This window comes from Mixophyes fleayi, chromosome 4 (assembly GCF_038048845.1).
Source record: "Mixophyes fleayi isolate aMixFle1 chromosome 4, aMixFle1.hap1, whole genome shotgun sequence".
Lineage (NCBI taxonomy): Eukaryota > Metazoa > Chordata > Amphibia > Anura > Limnodynastidae > Mixophyes > Mixophyes fleayi.
The window spans coordinates 64,265,811-64,279,174 of NC_134405.1; the positions used below are offsets into that span (position 1 = coordinate 64,265,811).

General features: G+C 45.7%; 1 protein-coding gene across 1 annotated transcript; it reads right to left on the reverse strand.

The window, feature by feature from the left end:
* Nucleotides 1–569: 569 nt before the first annotated feature.
* Nucleotides 570–3,321, reverse strand: LOC142150708 (uncharacterized). The gene is made up of 4 exons (XM_075205904.1): nt 3,181–3,321; nt 2,552–2,733; nt 1,523–1,785; nt 570–1,056 (listed from the first exon to the last, which is right to left on the reverse strand). Exons 1-4 carry the CDS (start codon nt 3,319–3,321, stop codon nt 593–595), a joined length of 1,050 nt encoding a protein of 349 aa, XP_075062005.1. The 3' UTR covers nt 570–592.
* Between the last annotated feature and the right edge of the window lie 10,043 nt (nt 3,322–13,364).

A 13,364-nucleotide genomic window follows, 5' to 3' on the forward strand; every position in this document is an offset into this window, starting at 1 on the left:
TGCAGGAATCTGAAATGCCAGTGCTGTCAGTGGACTCCAGTACTTTTGAAGGAGAGCGCACCAATACCTCTGCTGAACTTATTAGGACCACCCTCACTGCCAATTTGACCTCACTTGTTTAAATGTACCACACAAATGTAAAAATAAAAAAAAATGTTTATTTCACATATTGTATTTTGTTTTGTACATATTTCCTCATATGTCTCTTCACAAAAATATAAAATGACAATACAAAAGTGCTTACATGCATGTAGAAAAAATAAATAAATATATACACATGTAGTAAACAGAAGACACAAATGTGCCCAAACAGTAAGTGCAAATTTGCTTTTCACGTAATATGTGAAGCTAACGGCGTGATTCCAGATCACACGTAAAACATACATGATAACAATTATTTGCATAAACCTGCCTGGAGTTTCTGAAGTATTGGTATTTTGTTTATTGTTTTGTACTGCTTCACCCTGTATAGTCGACTGTTTTGTACTGTGTACGGCGCCACAGAAACCTTGTGGCGCCTAACAAATAAAGGATAATAATAATGCTAATAATAATAATTAACTGTTAAACATTTGTCCATAAAACATGATTATTACAATTGCCGATATTGTGGCATTTCTGGTTGTGGAGTGGTTTGGTTACCAGGTGGGTATTCTATGTTGGGGTTACTCATAGGTTGAGCATGTTGTGTATAATGTACCGGGTTTGGAGGGTTATTGTTGCCTATGGCTTGCCCCCGCTGGTACATAGGATAATGTCCGTCATAATAGTAAGGACTTGGAGGAGGTGCCTGCACCCGTGAGAGGAGTCTGTCCATGAATTCCATCATACACTCACGATTTTCGCGTAACACGCGTTCCTGCATGTTCATGATTTGCATGAGGAAAGAGTCCTGGAGATCCCGCTCATTGTCCATGAAATGCTGCAGTTGTGTATTCTCGTGTTCCCTCATGGTGCTGTCCATCTCCCGCAGTTGATCCATCATGACAGTTGTCATTGTTTTAGTTGTTTGCTCCATTTTGTTGGGCCTTTTGCGTTTTTTAGGAACGTTGTAAACTGTACGTAGAAAAAAACACAGTAAAACATTCATTAGAATATATAATGTGGCAGAACAAAAAAGCAGTGTTGTAAGCTGATATGTGCTTGAGGCCTCCTCCCTCTTGCCCAGTAGTTTTGCACTGCAACATATGCGTGTTAATGTTTTAATACTTTGGAGTGTATTATATTTGTCTTTTGGGCTTTTTGTTGATATAGTTCTCTTTTTTAAGTTATGTAGATATATTGGTATTTGGTTTGCATTTATGTTGATATACTTCTCTTTTTTTGGCAGTTATGTTCAAACATTTTTTTTTTTTTAAAGTTATGTAGATATATTTATTGGTATTTGGCTTGCATTTCTGTTGATATAGTTCTCTGTTTTTGGCAGTTATGTTTATACAGTTCATTTTTTTTTCTCAATTATGTAGATATATTGGTATGTATATATAGTTGGTTATTATGTGAGATTATTAAAGATACTTACTGTTGGAGCGTAAACTGGGACCTGGCGTAGACTTTGACACCGGCACTGGTTCTGGCTGCATTTCTTGCGAAGTATCTGTAACGACTTGCGCAGCAGGGAATGGCTGTGAATCGTTCAATTCCTCCCAAGAAATGTTGGTGTCATCTGTTGTGGCAGAGCACTCCAGTTCTGGGGTGTCTTCAATAGAATCTTCTATTATTACCGTTGCGGCCTCGCTTGTCTGTGTGCTCTCTGGTGGTGTTGATATAGCCGCATCCACATTGCTAGAAGATGACAGTGCAATTGGATTTGTCAGAGGAGAATGTCCAAAGTCCATATTGCACTGGTCATAAAAGGGCCAGTCCATTCTTTCAGCGCCACTTTTGCGCCTGTTGTGGTCATGGACTTTAGTGTACTGCTTCTTCAGGGACTTCAATTTGTTCAGGACTTGTTGCTGTGTTCTCTTTATGCCACGTTGTGTGAGTATTTTGGCGATGTTGTAGTACACTGTGGCATCCTTCACAGTCCCAGTCACTTGCCTTCTAATTTCTTCCTCCCCTCTGACATTCAGCAGCTCACGCACCTCTTCCTCCATCCAGTGTGTCATAATTGCTGTAAATAAACACTGTTTTTGTGAAATAATAAAAGCAATTTTCTCCCTAAAAAAACGTTTCTGCTTCAGCTTGATGTTGAGTACACCATCCACCATCTCTCCTAAAAAGCTTCTACAATCTCCCACGGGCTTCCACCGATGACATCATCCTCCAGAGGCAGGCAGACAGCCAATCAGCATGTTTTCTGTGCAACCCGGGTTGAAAAACCCGGGTTGCACCATTCATAGTGCAGGCAACCCGGGTCTGACCCGGGAATTACCCCTCGATAAATCCCGGGTTGAAGACCCGGGTTTTTAGACCCGGGATTTTGGACTTGTACCATTCATACTGCACCAAGACCCGGGTCGTTTGAGCTCGCCCCGGGAAAAACCCGGGATTTTGGTGCAGTATGAATGGGGTATTATATAGATTGGATTGCAACTTTTTGAGTGCCCACACTATGGCCAAACCCTCTTTCTCAATGGTGAAATAGGCAATTTCCCTAGCCACCAGTTTCTGGGACAAATATGCTCCAGGGTGTTCTTGACCATCTTTCCCAAACTGATTCAACAACTGCTGCCAATCCGCAGCCCGAAGCATCAGTTTGTACAATGAATCGTCGCCGGAAGTCAGGGGCAGCTAGTACAGGTGACTGGGACAAAACCTCCTTTAGCTGGTAGAAGGCCTGTTCACAGTCATCTGTCCATACTACCTGTCTCATGAACTGTTTGGTAGTCAGTTCTGTCATCCGTTTGACAATGGTACCATAGTGAGGCATGAACGTGTGGTAATACCGTGCAGTGCCAAGGAAAGCTCTCACTTGTTTCTGGTTGGAGTGGCTGGGCCAGGACAAAATGGGCTCTTGTTGGCTGTGGTCGTATGTTGCTTCCACCAACCCTGCGCCCCAGGTACCTTACCTCTGCCATTCCCACTTGGCATTTGTCAGGTCTGATTGTCAGTCAGGCAATGCTATGCATCTAAGCACCTGGATGACATGTAGTAAATGGTCTTCCAACATGTCACTGAATATACAGATATTATCTGAATACATGCGAATTCCTGACATCTGTCCTGCAAATCATCTACCGCCTTTTGGAACTTGGCTTGGGCGCTCTTCATTACACCATTTGGGCAAGTTGAATTCAAAGTAATGGCCTTTGGCATGAAGAGCGCCCAAGCCAAGTTCCAAAAGGCGGTAGATGATTTGCAGGACTCAGAGTCTGACATGGTTCTAGGGCTCGCCCGGTTAGACTAGGACCTAAGGAACATCGCTGGTCTTCCTCTTTGATACCATGGACCACCATCAAGTTCTCAAAAACTTTCAGATGCATGTCAATGTCGTGGTAGTTTCATTAACTGCTGTCACATCCCAATATATAGTTCTGGAGTCCTCTCCAGCAACCTTAGTGACACCTGCCCATTCATTGTCTCCGAAATCTCCTCCATATCCTCCTCGGATTGGCCTGTTGGATGCTCTCGTTCCCATTGACAGAGCCGTAACTTAGAATTCTAGAGCCTGGGGCGAGAAAGACAAATGCCGCCCCCCCTAGCCCTCAATTTTAACCAAATGAACCTAAAATATTCTTAAATTGTGCCCCCCTTGAGCGTTGCGCCCTGGGCGGTCGCCCCTAGTTACGGCCCTGCCAATTGAAGCTTGGCTAACAACACATCCTTTGTGTCATCTTCTGCAAATGCAATATCTCTTGTTCTACTCTAGCCTTTTCCCCTGTGCCTTTCATTGGTGACAATGACATTGTTGGCCACATAGTTGCGCACTAGGTGATCCCACTGTAGCAGCTTCCAAGCGTGAGTACAGTATGTCCTAGTGGGTTCTTTAAAAATCACCTCGGCAGATTGTTGCAACCAAATAGCAGTTTATTCAGTAGATGGTAATACAGGCGATTAGATATACAGTCACCAGGTAGATGAATTCCTTACAAGCACAGCATATTCATGTGACAGAAGAGCAATTCTTAGTCATAATCCACCTCCGTACAGGCCAAAGGCAGAAGGTTATATACCCTTTTTATGCCCACGATGATGGAGCTAATGGGAGGTGGATTATGGCGGTAGCCAGCTTGTAACAGTTGGTAAGATGATGGTGCTAACCCCAGTGTCCTCCCCCGGTGGCTGGGGAACTTTTGTTTCCTGTGGAGACTGTGCCTAGGAGTCTGGCTCAGGGTACTGTTATGTAATCACCTTGTTGGCCAGGTGACAAGTTTGCTGATATTGTATTTGTATACGCTCATTGTTTAGCCCAGACCTCTTGTTCTGTCTTATCCCTGAGTAACTATTTAAGAATCAATCTGTCCAACGTATAACTAATAGCTTAAATACGCATGTCATATAATAACATATATTAACAAACGTATATGAACACAAATTACTATAAACTATAAAGCAGCAAGATGAGGACAGTGCAGTATACAGAAAGAGGTGACGGATCGCAAGTGTCCTTGTGTTTTACTCGCACAAGTCCAGACTCACACAGCGTGGTTTTCACATATGTCTACTGAGCATGAAGCGCTGGCACTTCCGTATGGCCGAGGGACCCCAGCCTAGATATTGCACCAGTGGGACACCACGGGTCCGCAGGACCAGTTTTACACAGAAAGGACCCTAGGCAAACATCGAGTTGGGACCTTATATTTGGTGAATGCTTAAAGCAAAGACTTAAGACTGCGTGTCTTCTATTTACTTTACTGATAGATTCAATATAAACTGTTTACAATAGTAACTAATATGCTACCTATCATTAGAAGCAGATTACACAAGGTTCGCTAGTGCTGACATGCAGGGGAGAATATAACACAAGGGCCTCGCTTCAACAAGCGTAGTCCGTGGTGATGTTACAACATCAAAGCACTGACTGACAGTCTTCGACAATTAAATCATTTTGCTCTAGATCAGCAAACAAATTACATTTAAATTGTAGAAACCTTAACGTTACCAGGGGGCAGTCTACATGTTTCATTTGATATAATAATAATTATTTTTTTATTAATTTTTATTTATAGGGCGCCACTAGGTGTCCGCGGCGCCGTACAGGGACAAACGAAATTACAATACGAGGTGAGACAGCACAGAACAGTAAACAATAATCACAGTAACTCAGTGAGCTCAAGGCACAGCTAGAGGGGCAGGGGAGGGGAGAGGGGAAGGTTCGCCAACAACGGCACGTAGGAGACAGGGCACGGATGAGAGGGAGACCCCCAGCGGGAAGATGGGGGAGCGAGAGGGGACAGGGGAAGAGGGTCCTCGAGGAGGAAGGCAGGGTAGCTGGCGAGCAGAGTTAAAATTGGTGAAGACAGGAGGAGAGAAGACCCTGCTCAAAGGAGCGTACAATCTAAGGGGTGGGGTAGACTTACAGAGAGACACAAGGGAGAGAAGGAGAAGGAGGAACGGAGGATAAGGATAGGGGAAGGGGAATAAAGGGGAAGAGTCAGAAGAAAAGGTAGGAAGTTAAGTGGGAGACTGGAAAGCTTTAAGAAAAAGGTGGGTTTTTAAACACCGTTTGAAACTGGACAGATTAGGGGAAGTTCTGATGGAGGGAGGGAGCTTGTTCCAGTGAAGAGGGGCAGCGTGGGCGAAGTCTTGGATACACGTGTGGGAGGAGGTGATCAGGGGGGAAGAGAGGCGACGGTCATTTGCCGATCGGAGGGGGCGAGATGGAGCATGAATAGAGAGGAGGGAGGAGATGTAGGGTGCTGTGGAGTTGGCGAGGGCCTTGTATGTAAGAGTGAGGAGCTTGAACAGGATTCTGTAGGGTAAGGGGAGCCAGTGAAGGGATTGGTAGAGGGGGGAGACAGAAGAGGAGCGGCGAGAAAGGAAGATAAGCCTAGCGGCGGCGTTAAGTACAGATCGAAGGGGAGCGAGGTGAGAGCCAGTAAGGAGGAGGTTGCAGTAGTCCAAGCGGGAGATGATCAGACATTTAGTGGCATCTTGGGAAAGGAAGGGCCGGATGCGAGCGATGTTACGCAGCTGGAAGCGGCAGGATTTAGCAAGAGAGAGAATGTGGGGGCCAAAAGAGAAAGAGGAGTCGAGGATGATCCTGAGGCAGCGAAGTTGGGGGACAGGGGAGATAGAGGTGTTTTCGACAGTGATAGAGAGGTCAGAAGGGGGCGAGGGGGAGGGAAGACTATGAGTTCAGTTTTGGCGAAGGGTTAAGTTTGAGGAATCGAGAGGACATCCAGGAGGAGATGGCAGAGAGGCAGGCGGACACTCTAGAGAGGAGGGAGAGAGATCAGGAGACAAGAGGTAAAGTTGAGTGTCGTCAGCGTAGAGATGATAGTTGAGGCCGTAGGAGCTGATGAGTTCACCTAGGGAAGAAGTGTATAGAGAGAAGAGTAAGGGTCCCAAAACAGAGCCCTGAGGGACCCCAACTGGAAGGGTGGACGGGGGGAGAGAGACCCAGAGGTGGTGACGGAGAAGGAACGATCAGCAAGGTAAGAGGTAAACCAGGACTGGGCCGGAGAGGCCAAAGGACTGGAGGGTGTGGAGGAGGAGGGGGTAGTCGACGGTGTCGAAGGCTGCAGAGAGATCAAGGAGGATGAGAAGGGAGAAGTGGCCCCTGGCTTTAGCCGAGAGGAGATCATTGGTGACTTTAGCCAGGGCAGTTTCAGTGGAGTGAAGGGGGCGGAAACCAGACTGGAGAGGATCAAGGATGGAGTGTTCAGAAAGGTAGGAGGAGAGACGGCTACAGACGAGTCTCTCGAGAATTTTGGAGGCAAAGGGCAAAAGAGATATGGGCCGATAGAGGGAGAAGTGGGGTCAAGATTAGTTTTTTTAAGAATGGGGAAACGAGAGCATGTTTGAAGTAGGAGGGGAAGATGCCGGAGGAGAGGGAGAGTTTAAAGAGGTGAGCGAGGTGGGAGCAGGTAGTGGGGGAAAGGGAGCGAAGAAGGTGGGAAGGGATGGGATCCAGGGGACAGGTAGAGGGGGGGGAGGATGAAATGAGAGAGCAGACTTCCTCACCCATTTTAGGGCGGAAGGAGTGAAGGGGAAGGTGGCTAGGGAGGGGAGGACGGAAGAGTGGGGGGGTGGACGAGAGAGTGGAGGAGGAGATTTCAAGTCGGATGGCTTCAATTTTAGAGGAGAAAAAGGAGGCAGTCAGGGAGGAGGGGGCCAGGAGAGTGCTGAAGGTGGCGGAGAGGCGGCGGGGGTTAGATGATTGGGAAAGGATGAGTGACTTGAAGAAAGATTGTTTAGCGAGTGAGAGGGCAGAGCTGTAGGATGAGAGGATGAATTTGAATTGGAGGAAGACAGCCAGGGAGCGGGATTTTCTCCAGTGGCGTTCAGCGGTACAGGAGCATTTTTGGAGGAGGCGGGTAAGTTTGGAGTGCCAGGGTTGGGGTTTGGAGCAGCGAGGGTGGACGGAGTGGGCAGGGGCGACTGCATCCAGAGCAGAGGTGACGGTAAGATTGTAGAGGGAGACCGCCTGGTTGGGGCAGGACAGGGAGGAAAGGGGAGAAAGGAGAGTATTAAGAGAGGAGGACAGAGTGGCCGGGTCAAGGGCATCGATGTTGCGTATGGATAGAGTAGGTTTGGGCAGGGGGAGCGGTGCAGTAAAAGAGGAGAGAGAGAAGGAGAGGAGATTGTGATCGATAGAGGAAAGGGAGAGATGGAGAAGTCAGAGAGATTACATAGGTAGGAGAAGACAAGATCAAGGGAGTGGCCAAGGCAGTGGGTAGAGGAGGAGGTTCATTGGGTAAGGCCAAGGGAGGAAGAGGTGAGCAGTTTGCAGTAAGCAGGGTCAGAGGGATTGTCCATGGGGAAGTTAAAGTTGCCAAGGATGATGGAGGGGAGGTGGTGAGGAAGCCAGGCAGCGAAGTTATCAAGGAAGAGGGAGGTGGGGCCAGGGTGGCGGTAGACGACAGTGGCGCGGAGATCGATGGGGAAGAAGAGGCGAATGGAGTGGGCTTCAAAGAAGGAGAGGGAGGGTTCAGGGGGAATGACACGAAAAGTACAGGAGGAGGATAGGATTAGGCCCACTCCCCCACCTGGACGGGCACCAGGTCTGGCGGAGTGGGTGAAGGAGAGGCCACCATAGGAGAGGGCAGCGGGGGAGGCGGAGAGCTAGGTTTCGGTAAGGGCGAGAAGGTTAAGGGAGGTGGATAAAAAGAGGTCGTGGATAGCAGTCAGCTTGTTGCGAACTGATCTAGCGTTCCAGAGGGCACAAGAGAAAGGGGGAGAGGAGAGGGGGGAGATGGGGATGAGGTTAGCAAGATGGGCAGAGGGCGGGGAGGGGCAGAAGAGGTAGGGCGGGGGGAGAGTATGGGTATGGAGCGAGCGCGAGGAGGCATAGTAGGGAGAGAGAGGGGGGGTGACGGAAAGGAGGAGGGCAGAAAAGAGGGTGGAAGGAGGAGGAAGGGAGACCAAGAGCGAAAGGGATGAGGTCGGTAAGAGAGGCCTAGAATGATGGAGCTAAAGATAAGGCAAAGAGGGCTAGGAAGACAAACAGAAAATAGGGCAGGGAAGGCAAGGAGTAACAAAACAGTGAGATAAAGAAGATAGAGAATAACAGGTAAGAATAATACCAGGGAGACAATAGCGATAAGGAAGACAAAGGCAAAATGGAAGACAATGGCAAGATGAAAGACAATGGCAAGATGAAAGACAATGGCAAAATGAAAGACAATGGCAATATGAAAGACAATGGCAAAATAGAAGACAATGGCAATATGGAAGACAATGGCAATATGGAAGACGAAAAGGTTAGGGCGAGGAAGGTAAGAACAATGAATGTAGTAGGACTGTAGAGGGCTAAAGACCAGAGCGGAATAGAAAGGCAGAGTCAGAGACAAAATGGAGTACAGTAAGCAAAAGATAAAATTGGAAATAAAAATAAAATCAGATGCAGTAAATAAATACAATGAAATTAACTAAAATAAGAGAAGGTAAAGGTGACCGAATAGTAAAATTAACATAAGAGAAAAAAGTACAATGAAAAGAAAAATACAATGTAAATGAGATGAAAAATGCAATGTGAAATAAAATGAAAAATACAATGTAACAGAAGAATGGAGGACTAAAGAGAGCAGGTACCAGGCGATGAGAAAGGAGATCGCAGGAAACAAGCGAGTCCAGGCAGAGTCCAGGCAGATCACGGGTCACAGGTAGTAGCTGGAGGGACAGTGATCTGAGGGAAACCGAGTTCAGGCTGGATGAGAGGCCCGGGGAGTCACAGAGAGCAGGTAGGACCAGAGTACGGGAGACCAGAGGTGAAGAAGGACCAGGAGAGCCCAGAGTACAGGAGGACCAGCGATCAGGAGGGCCAGATGAGACAGCAATGGAACATCAGTAGGAGCAGCAGGACGGGAGACCACAGAAGACGGAGCAGCAGGACGGGAGACTTGGAAGGAGCAGCAGGAAATCACGGGCGGCAACCCAGGAGAGCATCAGAAGGACCGGAGAGAGAGCAGCTCCGTCCCGGAGGAGTGTAGTAGAGAGGGCCACAGGACCGGAGACAGCCAGAGGACCAGGACCGGAGGCAGCCTATGAAGGAGCAGCAGCAGAGGACAGTGTCATGGGGACAGGAAGCGGCCACGTGGTCAAGACTGCAGGCGTCCAGCGGAGACGGAGTCAGAAGGGCAGCGGGAGTCGGCAGTATGAGAGCCAGAAGGCAGCGTGGCAGACAGACCGGCATCAGGTAAGAGCACCACAGAGTAGGCAGGTAGTAAGAGGTATCCGGGAAGTCAGGTGGACAGCCGGGAAGCTGACCCAGGTCAGGGCGGAGGGGGAGGCCGGAGAGTGAGGCCGAAGCCACGGCCTGGAGTGAGGAGAGATGCCGGGGAGGGTTAGATCACCCATCAGCCTAGTTCCTCATCAGCAGCAGCAGTCGTCAGCAGCGGAGGAGACAGGCATCACCGTGGAGATTGCGGGAGCCAGAGGGGGTTCCTAGCTGGGCTCCGACGGAGGGCAGGAGAGCGTGGAGGACACGTCTGTTCAGCAGCAGCAGCTTTATATCATCAAGTTCATAATAATAATAATATATATTTGTTGTAGCAAAAAATGTAGGTGGTCACCACTCGAAATATGGCATTGGAGCCTTCCAGACTGTGCTTACATCTATGCTTAGTAACCATAGGACACAAATTATAGCTCACCTTTATGATTAAACATATCTGCTGATGTTTTTATCTTTTCATTTGTAAATGAGCAGTAAAACCATAGGAACTGATCACCAATCAGCCTTTAACTGTCTCGTGCATGTTGGACAATGACAGCAGTTCATGAGGATAACAATAAAATAAATTAGTCAGTATTTGCCTAGGCTTTTATGTAGCACTGGCTTCATAACCTGATAGCACATATCTGCTGCAAGCTCTGGGACATTTACCTTTGTCTCACTATTGTACTATGGCCTTGTGTGCTCTGTACACAGCAGGTGAGTGAGAATACCCTGTAGATTTCCTGTGACCTACTTATTTGTAATAGGCTGCACTGAAGGTGAGGGGGGGTGGGGGGGGGGGGGGTGGCTGGAAGCTGCACTATTTAAATCATTTATCACCTTTAGTGCAGATATTTCCCAGGTACTCTCTGCTGCTGAGGCTGTGCATCTGAATACATCATGTGTGGTACGTTCCTGGTGGAGCACTATAATCTCCATCAGGTCATGTTTTCTCAGATTGATACTAATGTACTTTTGTTTGCATACTACTATACAAATAAATATCAAAATGTAAAGCCCTGTTAATAAGAATAAATTGTACGAATTTGGACCTAAGAGGGGAACAAAGGCTTTTTATTGTGTAGTTGGTCAATATTGAAAATTATTTACATTTCCAGACGCAACAATTTCCAGGAACAACTCTCTGAAACCTGGGACTATTCTTGGAAATTAGGGACAGTTGTCAGCTATGCATCACCCACCCCCTCCCCTATATATAGACATCTTCTACAGCTGCATACATACAGGACTGCTCTCCCAGCTGTCACTGGGCATGTACATGGAGCAAGCACATGGAATAAGAATAGGAGAGATATTTTATATGGACAACAATATGTGAGATTTAGAGGGAAGGGGGACAGAACAACACAATCTGCTTCCTACTGAGAATATGTGATTTATAAGCTCCATTATACGTTCAATAACTGGCTGCATGTTCCTGATTAATAGATATATGCAGCAACATATGTAGAGGTCATATACACAGGGCAGAGTCACCAACACCTTGCTCTATGGTACATACATTAGTCTGAGCTGAGTATCGAATATTTCGAAATCAGATAGCACTCTCTGGGTGGGGGGAATCCCTTTATAGGGGTTGTCTCAAGTCCCCTAATGGGTAAGGTCAAATGGTAATAGTTATTAAGGGATCGGGCGCAATGGGGAGAGGTTTTAATTCAAAACCCCTCCCCATTGCCTGATCCCTTAATAACTATTAACATTAGTTCGAGCTGCTTTGCGTAGACAGTAGCCAAATTCACAAGCTGGGTCATATACATATATATATATATATATATATATATATATACACACACACACACGTGCATGATTAAAGAGCATAAATTATAACCTTCAAATGGGCGTTGTGAGGAGAAAACAGTAAAAAGTGTTGAAATGCCGATTGTCATTAGATGAAATGATGCCTACTTTAAGGTAGTCTGCTTTATTAACCCACGCCACTTCAGTCTTATAAAGAGGTGAAGTCACTAGGCAGGTTTTCTACTGACATATATTATATATTCTACAAGTCAGTCTACTGCTGACTCTGAGCAAAGACTTGAGCTAACACCCATCTGATATTATACTGTTCAAGTCACCACCATGTAATTCAACCACCAGTAATAAGTAGCTATTACTGTCTAATATATTAGACAGCTGACTAGGGACCAGGTGTAGATGTAGCTAAGAGTGAGCTGCTTATTATCTATCGGGTTACAGGTCCTTTCCACCCTGTTAATCCTGACGTATGTAATTCACTGTAGCACGATAGTCAGTGTGTACACAGGAATGGACAGATAGAACTACACGGGTTATGAGGATTGGCACTGGCGGTGAGAGAGGAGATATAGGCGCAGTGCAAGGATGGTATCTGGTTGGTCACGGATTCTCGCTGAATATTTTTTTTAAAAAAACTTTCAAGGGAAAACTAGCTCGGTACACCGATAAGAAGCATTTCATGAGGAAATTATTGGTCTGTATTGGTACTGCCCACTTTTAATTGGAATTAAAGGCATGTAAATTAAGTTTACCCTATGGTAATACCACTATGAGGTACTGATTGTGGGTCTCTTTCACTATGCATTGCCCACATGAGTTACACAGTTCATTAAGTGTTATTTTTTAGTTTTATGTGGAGAACCCCATTAAAGGATAATACAATTAGCACCATATTTTTATAGGTAGAAACAATTCACCTTTTTGAGCCATTTATTGATATTTCCTCAAGCTTATGAGTTTTTATTCTAAGGAAAATGTGCTAAAATTTGAATTCACTTGCTCTTAAAAAAAGTTGTTTTGAAATAGTTTTGTCATAATTTATACTGATAATACTGCCAGAACATGATGATTTTAGACTAAGAGGATATGAGTTCAGAAATGAGTAATTTCCAGGCACTGGGGTTTCCCTAAATGTAAGTGACAGAACGTGATAATCAGAAGAAGAAATGCACAAGCTTGTATCCAAGATTCTGTAAACTGTTTTATGTGGAAGCACTTATACAGTTCCCTATGATTGGATTCATAACACATTTTGATAGAGGGGGATGTAGACTCATCTTAGAGCAATGATTGGAACATTCTAATAACTCCAACCAAATCCCACAATCTAAACATTCATGACAACTATCTGGGGGTGAGAGTGCCACATAGATTTGAAGAGATCTGTGCTGGAGGTAAGTATTGGAAAATCAGATTATTGGATTTATACAGTTCCAGATTTTGACTGGCGTTCACATTAGTGCATTTGAATGATACAAGTGCAATTTAGGTAAAGTCTATGGTAGAGTATCTATAGCTATTGGATGACAATTATTAAAAAAGGCATTCACTTTAAAAACATATATCTGGTGGGAGATTAAGTCTTACATGGGCCCTTAGCAGCAGTAACAACGTAGACTCCCTACACCGACTTCAATAAACCATTTTGAAACAAGTCAATATCTGTGACTACTCTAAAGGTTCACTAGTGTATTAAACCACTGCACACTCCTTACTTTCAGTCAGGCTTACTAACTTACTCACAGCTGCCAGCCATTCTGTTTATACAGCTCCTGAGCAAATGTTAACTCAAAAATAGCTCAAGGTATGTATTTTTGAACATATA